Source organism: Ovis aries, chromosome 11 (assembly GCF_016772045.2).
Source record: "Ovis aries strain OAR_USU_Benz2616 breed Rambouillet chromosome 11, ARS-UI_Ramb_v3.0, whole genome shotgun sequence".
In the NCBI taxonomy this organism is placed as follows: domain Eukaryota; kingdom Metazoa; phylum Chordata; class Mammalia; order Artiodactyla; family Bovidae; genus Ovis; species Ovis aries.
Window position 1 is genome coordinate 29,200,749 of NC_056064.1, and position 19,271 is coordinate 29,220,019.

General features: G+C 41.6%; 1 protein-coding gene and 1 long non-coding RNA gene across 5 annotated transcripts in view; one reads left to right on the forward strand and one right to left on the reverse strand.

The window, feature by feature from the left end:
- Positions 1 to 3,773: 3,773 nt before the first annotated feature.
- The window catches only part of MYH8 (myosin heavy chain 8), a 28,882-nt gene continuing 13,384 nt past the window's right edge, over positions 3,774 to 19,271 (reverse strand). For all 4 annotated transcript variants that reach the window (XM_027974886.2, XM_027974885.2, XM_060395435.1 and 1 more), the window contains 22 exons: positions 19,088 to 19,205; positions 18,610 to 18,733; positions 18,376 to 18,512; positions 16,238 to 16,493; positions 14,277 to 14,519; positions 14,010 to 14,186; positions 13,787 to 13,932; positions 13,613 to 13,703; positions 13,140 to 13,529; positions 12,350 to 12,476; positions 11,903 to 12,021; positions 11,582 to 11,778; positions 10,273 to 10,456; positions 10,021 to 10,186; positions 9,809 to 9,933; positions 8,615 to 8,923; positions 7,774 to 7,977; positions 6,521 to 6,646; positions 6,267 to 6,437; positions 5,980 to 6,084; positions 5,372 to 5,467; positions 3,774 to 4,050 (listed from right to left, as the gene is read on the reverse strand). In XM_027974886.2, the coding sequence (XP_027830687.1) occupies positions 3,901 to 4,050; positions 5,372 to 5,467; positions 5,980 to 6,084; positions 6,267 to 6,437; positions 6,521 to 6,646; positions 7,774 to 7,977; positions 8,615 to 8,923; positions 9,809 to 9,933; positions 10,021 to 10,186; positions 10,273 to 10,456; positions 11,582 to 11,778; positions 11,903 to 12,021; positions 12,350 to 12,476; positions 13,140 to 13,529; positions 13,613 to 13,703; positions 13,787 to 13,932; positions 14,010 to 14,186; positions 14,277 to 14,519; positions 16,238 to 16,493; positions 18,376 to 18,512; positions 18,610 to 18,733; positions 19,088 to 19,205 (3,761 nt within the window). In that variant the 3' untranslated portion in view covers positions 3,774 to 3,900. The remainder of the gene's footprint in view (positions 4,051 to 5,371; positions 5,468 to 5,979; positions 6,085 to 6,266; positions 6,438 to 6,520; positions 6,647 to 7,773; positions 7,978 to 8,614; positions 8,924 to 9,808; positions 9,934 to 10,020; positions 10,187 to 10,272; positions 10,457 to 11,581; positions 11,779 to 11,902; positions 12,022 to 12,349; positions 12,477 to 13,139; positions 13,530 to 13,612; positions 13,704 to 13,786; positions 13,933 to 14,009; positions 14,187 to 14,276; positions 14,520 to 16,237; positions 16,494 to 18,375; positions 18,513 to 18,609; positions 18,734 to 19,087; positions 19,206 to 19,271) is intronic.
- Positions 18,480 to 19,271, forward strand: part of LOC132657410 (uncharacterized) — a 95,376-nt gene continuing 94,584 nt past the window's right edge. The window contains exon 1 of the long non-coding RNA XR_009595554.1: positions 18,480 to 18,588. This is a non-coding gene — a long non-coding RNA (uncharacterized LOC132657410). The remainder of the gene's footprint in view (positions 18,589 to 19,271) is intronic.

A 19,271-nucleotide genomic window follows, 5' to 3' on the forward strand; every position in this document is an offset into this window, starting at 1 on the left:
TTGGACTTAGTTTTAATTTAGATTCACTTTGATTGTTTTCTGTGGCACGTGATTGTCTATGTAGAAAATCCCAAAGAACTTCCTTCCTCCCAAACTCAGAACTATGAAGTGAGTTCAGTAGGGTTTCCAGATATAAGATACACACACAAATATCAGTTTTATTTCTTTAAGCTAGCAGTAAGCTTGTGCGCCCCCAAATTGGAAGTACAATACCATTTACAATTGCTTAAAAACAAAAAGTAAAAGAAAAATTTAGATGTAAATCTAACAAAACATGTACAGGACTTGTATACTGGAAACTGTAAAAGAAGAAAGAAAGAAATCAAAGAATAAATAAATGGAAAAACATAACTTATTCATGAATTGGCAGAATCAACATAGTAAATAAGTCAGTTTTCCCCAAACTGGTAAATACATGCGATTCCTATCCAAAATTTTAACTCTGGCTTTAAAGTTAGACATACAGTGTCCTAATTATTATTTTTGCAAAGCACTGTAATTGCAGTATTTCCCCAATGAATTTCCTTCTTTTGCTCCCCTCCACCCCTACCCCACATGTTATGGGAGTTTAGTTCCCTGACTAGAGATTAAACCGGAGCCCTTGGCAGTGAGAGAGTGGAGTTCTAACCACTGGATTGCCAGGGAATTCCCCCACAGTGAAAAATTCTAAACACCTTATGGGTATATAACTGATGTATAACAAATTATATGTATTTAAAGAGTCTTGACATATGAGTACACTGTGACACCATCATATGAATCAAGATGATGGATGTGTGCCTTATCCTCCAAAGTTTTCTCCTGGGCCTTTGCAGCATGTCCTACTGCCCTTCTGTCCCTCCCATACCACCTCCCTATCCCTGTCTCTGTACTGGTCAGCTTTCAGCCACTATAGTTTCATTTTTAGCTTCTAGAATTTTGTATGAATGGAGTAATGGAGTCTACACTTTGTGCTGTGACTACTTTCACTCACAAAAATTATTTTGAAATCCATCCATGTGTGTGTGGTGTGGTGTGTGTGTGTGTGTTAATAGTTTATTTTAATCTTCCCTGGTAGCTCAGTGCTAAAGAACCCCACCTGTTCTTTAGAACAGGAAGGAAATGACAACCCACTTCGGTATTCTTGCCTAGGAAATCCCATGGACAGAAGAGTCTAGCATGCTACAGTCCATGGGGGTCACAGAATCAGACACAACTTGGCTACTAAACAAATATTACATTATATGAATTTACCGTGATGTGTTTGCCCATTCACCTGTTGATGCTCATTTGGATTGTTTTCAGTTTGGGGCTGTTACCGATAAATATGCTGTGAATATTTGTGTTCAGGTTTTTGTGTGGACATAGGTCTTCATTTCTTTTGAGTAAATATATCAAAGTGGAATGATTGGAACAAATGGATAATTTCTTAACTTTTTAAGAGACTGGCAAACTCTTTTCCAAAGTGATTGTGCTGTTTTACGTGATCACTAGCAGGTGTGAGAGGTCCAGTTCCTCCACCTCTTGGTTAACACTTGGATTTTTACCCATTGTAATAGGTGTGTCAGTGATATCTCATTATGTTTTAATTATTATTCTCCTGATGACTGATGATGTTGGGCATCTTTCATATGCCTGTTTGCTCTCTGTATATTTTCTCTGGTGAAATGTTTGTCTTATATTGGTTCTTTAAAAATTGGGTGATTTCTTTTTAGTGAAGATAGATTTCTTTATGTATTCTGGACACAAGTCCTTTATCAGGAATATGATTTTCAGATACTTTTTCTCAGTTGGTGGCTTTCTTTTCATTCTCCTTAATAGAGATTTTCAAGGTGCAGAAACTTTGATGAAATCCAGAGTATCATTTTTTTTTCTTTCATGGCTTGTGTTTTTGTGTTGGTATCTAAGAAATCTTTGTGTAAACCAAGGTCACAAAGATTTACTCTTATGTTTAATTCAAAGTTTTTATGATTCTACTTTTGGTTCCTTCTTTGATCCAAAGAGATTTAGGAGAGTATTTAGAAATTTTTTTTAAAAAAGTATATTAATTTTAGACATTTATGAAATTGTGGCCTGTTCCTTTTATACTGTAAAGGTGTGGGCTGATAGGGTTGGGAGGCAGGGGAGAGTGGATCGTAGAAGATGAAGAAGAACAGGCATGCATAGGTACAATTTTTGTCTAGATTGTATTTTTGTTTTACTTCCTCCTTATTTTCTAGAGACCAAACACCTCATGTTTATCCTGGACTAAATCTTTCTTGTCTTCAGTTCAGTCTCTCAGTCATGTCCAAATCTTTGCAACCCCACAGACTGCAGCATGCCAGGCTTCCCTGTCCATCACCAACTCCAGGAGCTTACTCAAACTCATGTCCATCGAGTCGGTGATGCCATCCAACCATCTCGTCCTCTGTCATCCCCTTCTCCTCCGGCCTTCAGTCTTTCCCAGCATCAGGGTCTTTTCCATGGAGTCAGTTCTTCGCATCAGGTGGCCAAAGAATTGGAGTTTCTGCTTTCTTTCCAATGAATATTCAGGACTGATTTCCTTTAGGATTGACTGATTGGATCTCCCTGTAGTCCAAGGGACTCTCAAGAGCCTTCTCCAAAACCACAGTTCAAAAGCATCAATTCTTTGGCGCTCAGCTTTCTTTATATAGTCTAACTCTCACATCCATACATGACTACTGGAAAAACCATAGCTTTGACTAGATGGACCTTTGTTGGCAAAGTAATGAATATTCTTCCTTTATTTAGAAGTTCTCTCTCGTTCTCTCTGACCCATTCATTTATTCAATCTGTCAGAAAATCCTATGTACACTACACACTACATCTAGAATCATGTGCTTCGCATCATCTCCTGGTGCTATCTTTCTAGTCTGAGCCATTGTCATTTTTTAATATTTTATTTTGCAGTAGGCTCCTAACTAGTCTCCTCAGTTTCTACCTCTGCCCCCTTCAGTCTACTCTCAACACAGCAGTCAGAGTGATTCTTTCAGAGGCATGATAATATCACTCCTCTGCTCAAAACCCTCCCCAAATTTCCCATCTCACTCTGAGTAAAGACACACGTCCTCAGGGGGCCCTCAGGCCCTGCATTATCTCTGGGCTCCCAGGTTTCCTCTCTTACGCAGTACCTGTCTTGCTGATTCTCCTCTAGCCCTGCTGGCCGCCTTCCTGTCCCTGGAACCTGCCAAACTGCCTCTGCTTCAGACCTTTGCATATTCTTTTGTTCCTCTGCTGGGAATACTCTTGCTTCCCTTAGGTCTCTGCTCAAATGTGTTCTTATTAAAGAGGCCTTCCTCAACTCCTCTTTACAAAACACTAACTGCCTCCCTCTTATTTTTTTTAATTTCTTATCAGCACTTATCTGACACATTACACAGCTTCCTATTTGTTCATCGCCTTTCTCTCCTTATAGAATATAAGCTCCTAGAGGGCAAGAACTATGCTTTGTTCATGGCAGGTACCAGAGAACTGAGAGCAAGGCCCTGCACACAGGAGATGTATGGAGCGGGTGCACGAATGGGTCCTGTCTGAAGGAGTAACCTCATGGAGTGTTTTACATAGTAATTTGGAACAATCTTGAGAGATTTAATAGAATCAGGTCCAGTAAAAGATAATCTTGTGTGTGTGTGTCGTGGAGGTGGAGATGGGAAAGGGGATGCTGGGTGGTGAGAAGGGTACAAACACTTAATGTTCCGCAAAGCCTTATATACTGTTTAAAAGATAACAGCTAGGTGAGAACTGTGTTTGAGAATAAGTAATTCTGGAAATAAAAAAATGACACTCTGCTTCAATTTATCAGTTCATTATGGTTTTTATTTATTCAACATTAAGAGAAAAAAACATCATAAAGCAAGTGACCCAGAATAGCACATTTTGTGCATTTCTTCAGGCCCTTGGCAGCACCAGGCAGGTGTGTGTTCACTCTGCACTGACTTTTGTGTGAATCTCCCGGCTCTTCACCCTCAGCTTGTTGACCTGGGACTCGGCAATGTCAGCCCGTTCCTCGGCCTCCTCTAGCTCATGTTGGAGCTTGCGGAGTTTGGCGAGATTAGTGTTGGATTGTTCCTCCTAAGAATAAAGTTGTGAGAATTAGACTTCGTGGTTCTTATTGCACTTGTCTCGAAACAGGACTATTTCCTCAACTCAGATACTTCTTTCTTATGGTCTGTTTGTCATATCTGACTTCAAATCCAGACCGAACTTGTAGCTTCAATTACTTTTTTTATTCTAAAGAATGAAAGAAAGAACAGTTTCGAAACGGAAGAGACAGGCTCATTGTGCCCAACCCATGTATATGTGAAATCAGTTTACCAGGTATGGGTTGTGTGGAAAGGGGGAAGAGACCCCTTTATGGTCACAGAGGTTAGAAAGTAAATGTGAGATCAAATTATTAACTTTGGGAAAATTCCACTTAATTTGTTTTGCCATATGTTTTGACTCTGGTATACGGAGATGGGAGAAAAATTGGGCTAGGAAGAAAGTAATGCCCTCCGTTGGTTGGACTTATTTCTGTCCTGTCACTTCCTTTTGTGTTTGCTTTTCTTATCTCCTACCTACTACGTTGTGTCTGGAAGAAGAGGGAACAAACAACCGGGAAAGATGAAGCTGGAGGAACTTCCAACACAGCCCAATGTGCTACAGCAAGTGTGCAGGGATAAGCCTCTGCTGATGACACTGGTTAGTGAGTGAAGGAGTCAGTTGGGGTAAAAGACTTCTATTTGGCTTTTGGGAATACTTGATTTTGCCCAGTTCTAGAGGGAGAGGAATATTTATCATGGTGTTAGATTTTCTACTGGGGATTCTTTGCAGCTGTCAAGTAAGGCGGGTTATTTGGAATTTTCTTTTTCTCCCCCAACCCCTACAAATTGCTTAATAATAAAAATATCTCCTCTTGAAATCTTATTCCATAATTAGAATTTGGGAGTAAATTCAAATTTATATCATCTCTTAAGAATGATATATTCTTACTTGTCTCTTTTTTTTTGTTATAAATCCTGGGTTTTTAAAAATTAATTAATTTTAATTTGGAGGCTAATTACTTTACAATATTGTGGTTTTTGCCATATATTCACATGAATCAGCCATGGGTGTACATGTGTTCCCCATCCTGAACGCCCCCCCCCCACCTCCCTCCCCATTCCATCCCTCAGCGTCATCCCAGTGCACCAGCCCTGAGCACCCTGTCTCATGCATCAAACCTGGACTGGCGATCCTATCTCACATATGATTATATGCATGTTTCAGTGCTATTCTCTCAAATCATTCCACCCTTGCCTTCTCCCACAGAGTCCAAAAGTCTGTTTTTTACATCTGTGTCTCTTTCTAATTAACACATTCTCTTAATACCACAGAAGTTTCACTCTTCCCTCAAGGGCTTAAAGATACTTACAGCCTCCTCAGCTTGTCTCTTGTATGATTTCACCTTCGCTTGTAATTTATCTACCAGGTCCTGCAACCTGAGTACATTCTTGCGGTCTTCCTCAGTCTGGAAGTTAAAAAAATGGTCTGCATTCAATCCAATAAAATAAACCTACTATAGGTGGTGACATAAATCACTTTGATATGATGGCAAGTGGGCCTGCAGTAAATGTGGTCGACCCTGAGGCTTCCTTCATGGTATTAACAGTGGCCACTCTTGATAAGTGTCTACCATGTGTAGGCACTATGTTAGAGAGTTATACAATTCTTTAATTTACCTCCCTGCTCTGGTGAGTAGAATTTATGGGTGATTAGTGTTAGGTAACCTATCAGAGTTTAAAAAATAAGAGAGGCCAATACCAGTTGACCTGGCCTTGAAACCTATATTCTTTCCTCACTTATGCTATTTTTAAAGGAATTCCTGATTTTTGTGGCTTAGAAGAGTGCCTGTGATAGGTGATTGTGTCATTTGCCCCTTGAATATATCAAGCTAATGTGTAGCTGTTTTTGAGTATCACGCAGTCAGTAGGTTTTCTTTGGGCAGGAAATCTGGATATTCTAGAAAGCTATTCTCCTTACCTGGTAGGTGAGTTCCTTTACTCTTCTCTCATGTTTCCGTAAACCTTTAATAGCCTCAGCATTACGTTTCTGCTCACTTTCCACCTCTCCTTCAAGTTCCCGTACCTACAATCAAGAAAGATACTTACATAGTCAGCCTTGGGGGATATTAATTGACTCATGACCTACTGATGATACTGGGTGGATGTCCTCAGCCCCAGGGTAAGGATGGGAATCAATATGCAAGAAGAGAGAAGGGTGGGGGAGTGACTTTTTCCCTTCCCAGATTCAGAGATTGAGAGCCGCACCCTGGCCTCCAGCTTCTGGATCTGCTTCTTCCCACCCTTCAGGGCCAGCTGCTCAGCCTCGTCCAGGCGGTGCTGCAGGTCCTTGACCGTCTGCTCCAGGTTCTTCTTCATCCGCTCCAGGTGGGCGCTGGTGTCCTGCTCCTTCTTCAGCTCCTCGGCCATCATGGCCGCCTAATTAGTAAATAAACCAATACAATAATCCTGGTAATAGCAGGTAACACACAGTATCATTAAACAAATGCTCATTTGCTCACATCAGTGATTGCCTTCTTGGCCTTCTCTTCTGCATTGCGTGATTCTTGAATTACTTCTTCCACTTCACTCTGGAGTTGTGAAACATCATTTTCCAGTTTCTTCTTCGTGTTGATCAGGCTGGTGTTCTGTTAAAAGTAGTGGAAATTTATAAGACTAGTAGTTTGAACACTTGGGATTTTATTGATGTCTTACTTGTTGGCTCAAGCAGGGGACCTAATAGTAAGATTTCACTAAAAAAATGTTAATCATTTGCAAGGTTTGTCCCATCCCCCTGATTGCCCATCTGATTTGTGTGTGAGGATGTGTGAGGTTCAAAAAAGCCTATATTAATTAATTGCTCTTTCAATTATATGTCAAACAGACATCACTAGTATTCTACCCTTGAATCGTTTGAAAATAATTGCTTCTTTTTGTGACAGACTGGCACTGAGAGTTCTTCTATTAGAAGGAATCTATTTTCTGTTAAACTTGAATGTTTTGCTCCCTCTGGGAATATTGAATAGTAATTCAGAAGAATACATCTGAAAACATTTTCTTAAAATTTCACCTGGTGGTTCCCTAAAGGAAGCAATACCACCTCAGTGGGTATTTAGAAACTTTTAGAGGCGGATATTTTTGGTTGTCAAAATGACTAGGGTATTTAATGCCTGGGCAGGTCAGCGATGCTGAATGGTGTGCAAGGCAAAGGGATCGTAAGCACTGTAGTGCTGAATGCTGACGTGCTTCTGATGAGAAACATTAAATGGAGCATTTTCAGATTGTGTGGTCAGTGGATAATCTTTATTTAAGCTTATTCCACATCATGGTTTTCAAAATAATCTAAGGACTCAAGCCCTAATTTTAAATAAAAAAAGTAATACCCCTGTCCCTTTTTTGGTAGAAAATCTAAAAAAGAAAAACAGACCCTATAATCTCATCATTCAAGATAACTGCAATTAATATTTTAAAGCGTCTCCTCCATCCTTCTGAATATACACATATTTATAAAAATGGAATGGGGCTTCCCTGGTGGCTCAGTGGTGAAGAATCCACAGGCCAAAGCAGGAGATGCGGGTTCAATCCCTGGGTCGGGAAGATCCCCTGGAGAAGGTAATGGCTACCCACTCCAGTATTCTTGCCTGGAGAATCCCATGGACAGAGGGACCTGGGGGGCTGCAGTCCATGGGGTCACAAACAGTTGGACATGACTTAGCGACTAAACGGAAGCAGCAGCATCAGGGTATACAGCATTTGTTTGATATGAGGGTGTCACCTGGGTGTGCAGGAGCTGGACGCGCTCACTGGCATCCAGGAGCTCCTGCTCTGCGATCTTCCTGCTCCTCTCCGTCTGCTCCAGGGTGGCCCGCAGCTCCTCAATCTCAGCCTGCAGCAGGTTGGCTCTGCGCTCCACGATCGCCAGCTGCTCCTTCAGGTCCTCCTGGCCCCGGAGAGCATCATCCAGGTGGAGCTGGGTATCCTGTTAGGTTAATAAAGAGGCCTTAGACACTCTAAAGAAGGTGTGAACATCCTAGGAGATGAACTGGAAGAATGGGCTGGTACCAGGCACAGGAAATGACGGGCCTGTCATTTGAATGAGCATGAAAATGGTGATGTTACCAGCTAGGGATTCTTGTTGTGTTTTATGCCATCAACTGGTTATTTTTCAAGTGCTAGGATCCTTTATGGCACATTTTCTGTATGCTCTACCCATCACTTGACATCTCTTTTCTCACTTGATCCTCAAAAGTAACCCTACGAGGTGGTAGTTTCATTCTTATTTTGTGGAAGAAATAGAAGTTCTGAAAGGTTAAATAATAACTTTCCTAAAATCAGGCAGTTAGTAAGTAACAAAACTAAGACTCAATCCCAGGCCTATTGGTGCCAAACTCTTCTAATTTCTCTCATATCATATCTCTGGGCTTCTGGGTTTTTTCCTTTTTTACATAATATTTCTTTAAGAATATATTCTATGTGTACTTAATTTAGCTCCCTCATACTATGAATTGCTATAATTTGTTAAAGGGAAAAAAATGGATGGTTTAACAAGCTGTTGTGATGAATGGGAGACAGGTCACGTCCCTCACTTATCCGGGCTGTACAGTGGACCCAGCTACCTTCAGGATCCCTTGGGTGTTCCTGTAGTTCCTCAAGCTCTCAGCAGCCAAGCGATTGGCATGGTTCAGCTGGATCTCCATTTCATTGAGGTCTCCTTCCATCTTCTTCTTGACTCTCAGGGCATCATTCCTGCTCCTGATCTCAGCATCCAGTGTGCTCTGCATGGTCTCCACAACTCTGATATGGTTCCTCTTTAGCTGTTCGATTTCCTCATCTTTTTCAGCAATTTTCCTGTCCACTTCAGACTTGACCTGGTTCAACTCCAGCTGGATACGCAGGATCTTTCCCTCTTCATGTTCAAGAGATGCCTTAACAAAACAATGATCCATTAATCATGGAAAATGACTATTTGGAGGATATTCCCTTGTGAGCCAAACCCTTACTAATATCAGTTTGTCTAATTTTACAAAGTACAATACAACAACTCTAGGACTCTGCTAGGTAAATCATCCTTCTGTTTAGTCATGGATTTTAGAGGGAAGCTCTGTAATAAGGGTGCTTTGTAAAGTATAAGGTACTATACTAATTCTTATTGTAGGAATTCTCAGTTTTAAAACATATATATATATTTCTGATTACACAATATATGTTCACTGCATCATGTGGGCATAATTTATAAAAACAGAAAACCTTCCTATCGTGCCTCCACTCAAGAGGCACTATTTTAATGTGGTGCATTTTCTTCTAGTTTTTTTTCCCTGTATATATATACATATTTCAGTTCAGTTCAGTCGCTCAGTTGTGTTCGACTCTTTGAGACTCCGTGAACTGCAGCACGCCAGGCCTCCCTGTCCATAACCAATTCCCAGAGTCCACCCAAACCCATGTCCATTTACACATGATAAAATTGTATACGCAGATATATGTCTTGCTTTAAAAATTATCCTCTACCATAAATATTCCCCTGTATTAATTACATTTAAAAGCTGTATAAAATTTCATCATATGGATGTTCCATAGCTTGCATCACTTTAGTTTTGGATTGGATATCTTGTGTTGAAACTTTGCCTCTATTTAGGACAGTCTTAGGGGATAGATTCTTAGAACCGATAGGTCATAGTATTCCATTTTTAAGACTTGTGATAACTGTCATCAAATTGCCCTTGATCAAGGTTATGTGAGTTCAAATTTCCACCAGCTCTGTAATAATGGATCCCTTTCATGGTACCATTGCCCAACATCATAATATGTACCTCTGCTTCCTCTAAAGCAGCCTGAATCTCACATTTCTCTTGTTCCACTTGCTTCTTTATTTTTTCCAGTTCATGGATTTGCTTCCCTCCCTCAGCAATCTGCTCAGTGAGGTCGGAAATCTCCTCTGTGGGTGAACAGAAAGGACAAGAGGTCAGAACATGGAGAGGTCCTGCCAAGGCCACACAGGGTAGAGAAGTCCAAGTGCACTCACGCTGCAAGTTCTTATTTTCTCTCTTTAGGGTTTCCAGTTGGTCCAGGGACTCCTCATAGGCATTCTTGACTTTGAACAGCTCAGTGCTGAGAGAGCGGGACTCCTTCTGGGAGGCCTCAAGCTCAGCCTGAGTTTCCTCATACTTCTGTTTCCATTCTGATAGGACCTGAAAAGCAGTAAATTATCAGCTGATGGAGAAAGGGAGACTAAGTATTAATAAAACATGGGTGGAGTTTGTATAGGTTGAGCCACCTTGTCAAAGTTCCTCTGCTTCTTATCGAGGGCCGCGCAGGCAGCATTGGACCTCTCCACGTCGAGCATGAGGTCCTCAACCTCATTCTGGAGCCTCTGCTTGGTCTTCTCAAGGGAGGCGCACTTGGCGTTCACCGCTTCTACGTGTTCCTCAGCTTCCTGCAGACGCTGGGCCAGCTTCTTCCTGAGAAGTTACCCAGGCAGTTAAGGGGAAAGGTCAGGAACAGGGGCAAGTGCTAAGCTCTCAGTCCCCTTTCATAATCCTAATTCTGAACTATGGAATAGATGTCAAGTTGCATGGCTTTCAAAACTGTGTTGGCCAGAACTGCTTTCTAGATGGATAAACTATGAAAAGGTCCAAAGTGGTGAACGGTTGAACTCAAGTTTTTTGTTGTTGAATTCTTAGAGGCCATTGTTGGAGCTGATGTTGTATGTATCTTACTGCGTACAGTTTGAGGACTTGCAGGCTTCTGATTGAGTATGGTAGGGAGAATGATTAGCAAGGGTAATTCTATTGACTGATGTATATCTCACCTCATTCCAAAAAGGATTTGAGACTAACTGTTGGGCACAGATATACTGGGCATATTCTTTTGCTTTCTCAGACTTTCCATTTTATTTTATGTACTTTTTCCCTAGAAAAATAGCCAGTTTCTTTTAATCAAATATATTTGGAGAGTCTCACCAGGAAAAGAAAGAAGTAAATCAGGATAATTCATGCAGTCTAAGAAAAGGCAGGGTTCCCCCCCCCTCTTCTGAATTGTCTACATTCTTGCTTTATTCCCAATTGTGTGCCAAATATACAAGCCCAACAAGCATGCAAAAACCCTTATCCCTGATGCTCTAGAAGATTTACTGAAGGTCTCCTTTAGTCTGTACACAGACTAAAGCTTTACTTTATTCAGACTAACCCTGGACATTATGCACAGTTTGGGTGCCCCCCATTGTGAGTTTTAAGAGATCTGTCTTTGTGCCTCAGTACTTAAGAAGGTGGTCTCTGTCATCAGAATGTCTGATTCTAATCCCAGCTGTACTATTTATTAATCATATGCTCTTGTGTTAGTTGGTTAACTCTCACAGTCTCAATTTCCTCATCTGTAAAATAGGGATACAGATAACAATGCAATGTAATATTGCTATGAAAGCATTTAAATGTTAATATGTAATATATATTAGTATTGGAGACATGGTATACACTCAGTAAATGTTAGCCTGTGCTATTATTATGTTATTATCATCACAGATCTTTCTGGGAGTTGCTCAGCTGGGAAACCAGTCATTTTCCTCTTCTGGAGTTCACAGTACACACTTGGCCTCTTCCAGCTCCTCCGTGCGCTGGATGGCGTCCGTCTCATACTTGGTCCTCCACTGGGCCACCTCGCTGTTGGCCTTGGACAGCGCCCTCTGCAGCTCAGCCTTGCCCTCCTGCTCCTCCTCGTACTGTTCCCGCAGCAGGTCGCAGTCGTGGCGGGCGGACTGCAGGGCGTGGGCCAGGGCATTCTTGGCCTGCAGAAGTATGAGTTCACTGACTTGAATTCATTTCTTCAGTGATATTTAATTTATACACTTAAAGTAGACTCTAACTGAACATGTTTAGATTTGATTAGCCAAGATCTTTGGTGAAACTCACTTTAGTTTCTTCCTCTAGCTGACGTTTCAGTTCCTCAATCTGCTGAGTAGATGCTTGCTTGGTCCTTGAAAGCTGAGAGACCAAAGCATCTTTCTCATCCAGTTGTCGGGAATATTCACCTAAGAATTATAGAAGTAAAGGAATTTGCTAATGGCATAAAAAAATAAGCCTAAAGGTTTGTATATATATTATACATATAACTGACAGATATATGCTTTAAATATTGTTACAGAATTGGCTAGAAGTCGAGACTAAAAAGCAGCATTGCTATTGGAGTGTAACAAATAAACTAGTCTGTTGATTATTTCTTGCTTTTTTTCCTGACCTTGTCGGCAAATTCTGGTAGTTTGTTTACCCCCCTGTAATATGGGAGTATTGCTATTAACTCAGAATCCCCAGAACTGCTTTTCTCTAGGACATAGTTGTGGGACTGAGGGAAATCTCTACCGGCTTCCGTCTGCAGACGCGCTCTCTGAGCCGTCAGGTCGTTGATCAGCCGCTGCTGCTCCTCCTCTTTTGTCTTAAGTTCACTCACTTGATCTTCTAGAGTGCGGCACATCTTTTCAAGGTTTCCCTGCAGGACACGTAGCCACAAAAGATGAGATACTCAATGCAGTAAAAAATAAAATTAATACTTGATTCTTAAAATATTTTTAGAGTGAAGCTATGTCGACATAAAGCTATGTCGAGTGTGAGTGGAAACTTATGGCCAACTCTACGGAACATGTTAGGTGTCAAGCACGATGGGTGCATGACGTCCCTCAAGTGGTCATTGTTGGAGCTCATTCATTTAGCCCAGTGGTACTGGATGCTGACACTTAAAGAAGGTTGTGAAACAATCTCAATCATTTGTTGCTTTAGTCGCTCAGTTGTGTCTGACTCTTTTATGACCGTGTAGACTCTAGCCCACCAGGCTCCTCTGTCCGTTGGATTTTTCAGGCAAGAATACTGGAATGGGTTGCCATTTCCTTCTTCAGGAGATCTTCCTGATCCAGGGATTGAACCCGCATCTCTTGCATTGGGAGGTGGATTCTTTACCACTGAGCCACCAGGGCAGCATATCCAACATTTTAAAAAACGAAATAGAATGGAATGTATCAGAATAGAAAATTTAGATCAGTGCCATAAGCAATGTTTAATGCCAGAGAGCAGTGAGGGTTCTTACAGATTATCATTAATAATTACCCTCATTTAAAGATAGTTTTGGGAAAATAAAAATAAAGGGAGTATCAGGTACCTTGGCTTTGGCAACGGTCTCTGCGTTACTGCTGAGGTCGTCGATCTCCATCTTCATCTCGCTCTTCTCCTTCTCCAGCTTCTGCTTGACCCTCTGCAGGTTGTCGAGCTGCTCCCCCAGCTCGGCCACACTGTCCGCGTGCTTCTTGCGCAGAGCGGCCGCCGTGGCCTCGTGCTGCAGGGTGGCCTCCTCCAGGTCCCTGCGCATCTTCTGGAACTCGGCCTCCCGCTTCTTGTTCATCTCAATCTGGGCGGAAGTGGCCCCGCCGGCTTCCTCCAGCCGCTCACTGATCTCCTCCAGTTCCCGGGAGAGGTCTGAGCGCTGCTTCTCTGCTTTGGCGCGGGAGGCCCGCTCGGCCTCGATCTCCTCCTCCAGCTCCTCGATGCGGGCCTGGCGGTGACACAGCACGTGAACGATCTCATCTCAATGTCAGGTTTTTGGCTGAAGACACAAACGGAGGTGAGATGACTCACCTGCAACTCTTTGATCTTTTTCTGTAGTTGAATTTCTACTGCCTGCTCATCTTCAATTTTGCTTAGCAGATTGCTGATTTCAAATTCTTTCCTTTAGACGGAAGAACAAGACATATTAGTACTCCTACAGATTGAAAGATGGTGTTGCACAGAATTGTTTTCGGGATTTCCTACTTTTTAAGTTTCTCGTCAAGTTGCTGTTTGTCGTTTTCTATGTCTACTGTGGATTCTTGGGCCAGTTTCAGGTCACCCTCCAGTTTCCTCTTGGCTCTTTCTAGATCCATTCGAAGTTTCTTTTCTTGTTCCAGAGACCCTTCAAGCTAATGCGAAAGTAAATTTCATTAAAAATTAAAGGAAATTAAAAAAACTTCCAAGTGGATATTAAAAGCACGCTTACGTCATCCACTTGCTGCTCTAGTTTGGCTTTAGCTTTGTTCAGGATGTTGACTTTGTCCTCTTCTGCCTGCAGGTCATCCAGGGTCTGCTGGTGGGCCTCCTGGAGGGCCTTCTTCTCCTTGGTCAGCTTAGCTATGACTTCGTCCAGGCCGGCCATCTCTTCTGTGAGGTTTTTCACCTAGAAGAGTTAAAAGAGAAGTGACCTCTGCAGTGGAGCAGGTTTGATGGATGGCAGTCTCTGCAGGGTATAGGGCAATGTGATTCATACCTTGTTCTCTGTGGCGTGTTTCTCCTTCTCAACCTTGGCCAGGGTCAGCTCAAGGTCGTCTATGTCTTTCTTCAGTTCTGAACATTCGTCCTCCAGTTTCCTCTTCTTGGCCGTCAGCTCAGCATTCATCTCTTCCTCATCCTCGGCTCTCTCAGTCGCCTCCTTGATCTTAGCCTCCAGCTGGATTTTGTTCTTAATCAGTTGCTCACACCTTTCCTCCGCATCAGCCAAGGCATCAGCTTCCTGAGGGGAGATTCGTTGAACTAATTAGAGAATTTGTTACTTATTTTGAACTTGTTCTTTGCATGAAATAGAAGTGTTTACTGAATGCTAATGAATTTTTCAGTAGAAGTTAGTTGAACATTATTCCATTGTTTGGAGAAATGTAGCTAATTAGATCCGGGACAATAGATTTAGAAACAAATTAGTCTGAAAAATGGCTGAATTGAAGTAACTGACTGTTTTAAAAAGTAGTGTATAGAAGAGTGGGAGGACCAAAGCCTGAGTTCTTGTCTCAAATTTGCCTTATTCCTCTTATACTCAGTTATCTCATGTAATTAAGAGGGTTGGAATAGATGATTGTTAAGAGCATTTCAGCTGTAATATTCAAAGATTTTGACTTAGTCAAATTGGTTCATTTTGGCTTTGGTCATTCCCCAGTTACTAGATTAAATTAAAAAAAAAAAGAACATAATTTTTATGCCTATGAATATATTTCCATGAAACATTTTTATATGCTCAAAATCTCCCTGATAGGCCATAACAGTTCTATAATGGTCCAAGGTTTCCTTTTCCATTTTAAGAATTAGTCTCAAAAGGAAGTTTAGAGTATATAAGAACTTGTAATTTTGCGAAACTATATTACTCAATAAGGTTTTTATAAATGACTAAAGGACTCAAAAAAATCAGTTCAGCCACCAACTTATTAGATTACTCTGATCTAGGGAATTTCTTTAACTTCTCAGTGTTTGTTTACATCTTAGGTTTTTAAAATGCTTGAATGAATGATAATGGGGACTTTTCAGGGTTCCTTTGCTTTTAAGTGATACACTCAGTAAATATTTACTCACTGACTAATGATAATACCTGTGAACAGAGGTTAAGATGAAGAGGCTGTGATACTGTGCTTTAAGGAAAATGTAACTCTCATATAAGTTAATTTATCAATAGGAAAAGTTGAAAATAGCTTAAAAATTTTAAAGTAGCTATCCTTTTTATGGATTTCTTCATGACATTGTTGGGCTTGCTTGACTTGGCCTAAGGAAATGGGAGATTGTAATTGGCCAGAGTGTTGATGCCAAGCCTGTCCCACTTTGATTTCTGCTTCTTCTTGAATCAATAAACAGAGGAGAGACCTTAAGAACTTGGGATCTGTATCAAAGGAAGAATCACAGGGTTCATTAGCTCTGCCCTTTACCCTGGTAGTGCAGTTCAAATAACTGCAAGTCAGTTTGTTGGGCTAAATCCTGGGGGTTGGGGAAAAGAGTTACAGAGAGAAATAAGAATGACTGTCTTTTTTGAGTTTAAATGCAATCTTATACATGTGTATTCAGAAAATAGGGCTCCACTTTTAAGGCTGGGTTGAAGCAGTTAAAGCAGTCATTTTCTTAGAAAAATGACTGAGATTTGAGGGCTTGCCTTTAAACTGCTTCCTTCATGGCTGTTAAATTTGTGACATTGTTAAATAAATTCTTCAATTTCCCATTTGTAATTTGGAAGTAGTTCTTGCCTTCTTCATAGGAATGTTCAAAGTTAAGTGAAATACTGAAAAAAGCAATTGGAAATATTCTTTTTCAAGAAAAGGCCATTTATAAATCCAAAGTGTTTGTGAAGTCAAGAAAATGGTGCACTGACATGATTTATCATGTATTCCTTGAAGCCGCTCCTCTTATTTAATCACCCCTGAATTATCTGCTCTGTGAAGTCACTGACATGGTGGATTCAGCACAGAGGGTACTCACAGATTGAACCTGGAGCTGTAGGTCATTTTTCTCTTTCAAGAGAGTCACCATTTTTTCCTCCAGTTCCTTCCTTTTGGCCTCTGATTTGGCCAGTTCATCCTTGGTTTTCTGAAACTCTTCCTTTATTGTGGCCATCTCCTTCTCTGTCTCCGCACTCTTGAGGAGGGGCTTGATCTTGAAAAAGAGTTTCATCCAAGGCCAGTGCTTGACGTTCATGAAGGCTCGTACGTTATACTGGATGCAGAAAAGGGCTTCTCTGAAATGACAGGAAAGGATTAGTGTAGGTTGATCCATCAGAGACAACGTTGTTGTTGCTGTTATTTTTTTTAAACATATAAACTCCCCTTTTAATGACCACCCCACATATAAATGATTTGCCAAATTCTGTATATTTTATATGCTGGGGACATAAATACACACTCCCACCGACTCCCACTTAGAGTGGTCCTCAGTATGACCACTTGGCTAATGTGCACTGCTCATACTTAACAATTCTGTGTTCCCACGACCCTGTCACACTAGCAAAGAAGCTGACTTTAGAGGAGGGATACTTTGTGTATATGAGCAACACGCACCATTTTAAGAACACCTGAGAAATCACAGTGTTAGTGATTTGGGAGTGGGTATGACTCGATGGATGTGAATCTGAGTGAACTCTGGGAGTTGGTGATGGACAGGGAGGCCTGGCGTGCTGCAGTTCATGGGGTCGCAAAGAGTCGGACACGACTGTGTGTCTGAACTGAACTGAACTGAACTGATGGAAGTTGTAAGCTGATCATGCAGCTTGGCTGTGGGCACACTGATGAGAACTGTGAAAGGGCATGGCTTGCTTTTCGAATTGCTCCACATTGGAAGGACTGATGCTGAAGCTGAACTCCAATACTTTGGCCACCTCATGCAAAGAGCTGACTCATTGGAAAAGACCCTGATGCTGGGAAAGATTGAGGGCAGGAGGAGAAGGGGTCAACAGAGGATGAGATGGTTGGATGGCTTCACCAACTCAATGGACATGGGTTTGGGTGGACTCTGGGAGTTGGTGATGGACAGGGAGGCCTGGCATGCTGCGATGCACGGGGTCGCAAAGAGTCGGACACGACTGAGAGACTGAACTGAACCTACACTGAGCTTATGATTTATCATGTATTTCTTGAAGCCTCTCCTCTTATTTAATCACCCCTGAATTATCTGCTCTGTGAACTTCTTTTGTTAGCTTCTTCACATGATATACTGGCTTTTCTCAAATCCTTTCAAATGCCTCATTCTTACCTGCTCAACTAGATTGTTAATGTCTACAGGGCATTTAGCTTGTATTGAGCTCCAAAATTTGTTTTATTTAAATAACACTTAAAAAATAGTAATAAAAGATATCCCTTCTGCACACTGTAGCAGTAAACTGGCCAAGTTTGACTGCCTTTGAACAGTGTGTTTGCCTCTTCAAGCTTGTTAAAATGGAAATGCTATTTCTACAGGTCCAATTTATAAGAACCGTAACCAAGAAGGCATAAACCATAATGCTGACACATGGAAAGCCTTGGGAAAACTTATACAGAAATAAACAAGTGTGCACGAGCAGACTGAGTGCAAAACGTGTGTGTAAGCACAGGGAACGCAGTAGCACTAGGTCAGTGGAGTTGGATGAGGTTCATTAGGGGAAGAGGAAATGGATGGTGTGAGCTGGTGAATGAATACATAAGGCCAAGAGGAGAGGGCTTGTGCAAACATGAGAATATAAGAGACTGGCAAACTGTTTAGGCTGGCTGGAAAAGACAAGGCAGTTGGAGAGGATAGATGAGGTGGGGAATAGAGAGGGCCTCGACAGACACAGAGGCAACTAGGATTTGACAAGGGAGACCGTGGGGAACTGCAACTGAGATATGGCGTGATGAGAACAGTGCTTACTGCACATGATTCCTGCAGCTGTGTGTGAGAGGAATAGAAGGGAGACAGTGAGAGAGAGAGTTTTGATGGGAGTCCAAATGTGAGGGCTTGGGCAAAGTCTGATGTGTTGTGGGAGTGGGTTCTGAACTGGGTGAGAAGTGCATATGAACTGGAAAATGGAAGAGTTACTGAATGAGCAAGACTGATGTAATAAAGTCCCTGAGGGACCTTACAGTCCTGACACTCTGCATAGTCGTTACCTCCTTTGCAGCATTTTCTGATATTCTACCCTCATTAGGAATCCCCTACAGACAGCTTGAGTTCTTGTTATAATCTGGGCCAACTTTTCATCTCTCATTTCTTCCAGAAGACCCAGCAGGCCAGCTTTGAAGAAAACCTGGAAAGAGAGAAAGTCACACATCATCCCCAGACTACAGGAGAGACAGACACGGCAGATGGTGCTTGGATCAGCTGTAAGTAAATAGTGGCTGTACCTTTGTGTGTCCAAACTTGTACTGGGTGTGATCAATATCAATGGAGGCAAGAAGTTTCTCAGAAGCCTTCTTGCTGTCAATGAACTGTCCATCTGGAATAGCACTTGCATTTAAAACTTTGTATCTGTTTCAGTGAAGAAAGAATGAATGATTAGGATGGTGTGAACATATATGAAAATCAAACGACACCAAAAAAGAAACATCAGTAAAAAGAGAGAAAGCAAAATAGAAAATCCAATTGTCCATATTGGTGAATCCAATATGATTTTTCCATGAGCTAATGCATGCTTCCTTCCTATCTGTAAGAAATGCCACCTCCTCTAGCGTGTATTCTGTTCTACCATCACAAGATTATATTATTTGACTTACTTCATAATACCCACTAAACAGGGTACATAGAACACAATGAACAGAGGACAACAGTAAAAATGATTAAACAAGCACAGCATTTAGTGAAATACAACAAAGAGTGACTGGCCTTTGTTTAAAGTCCCCATAGAGGATTCTGCTGGGGAAGCCCTTCCTGCAGATGCGAATGCCCTCCAGCACCCCATTACACCTCAGCTGGTGCAGGACCAGCTCATGCTCCATGGCCCCTAGAAAGAGATCAACGTGTATACTGCTGGGCAGTTCAGCTGTCACACTTGCGCCTGTTTGATTAT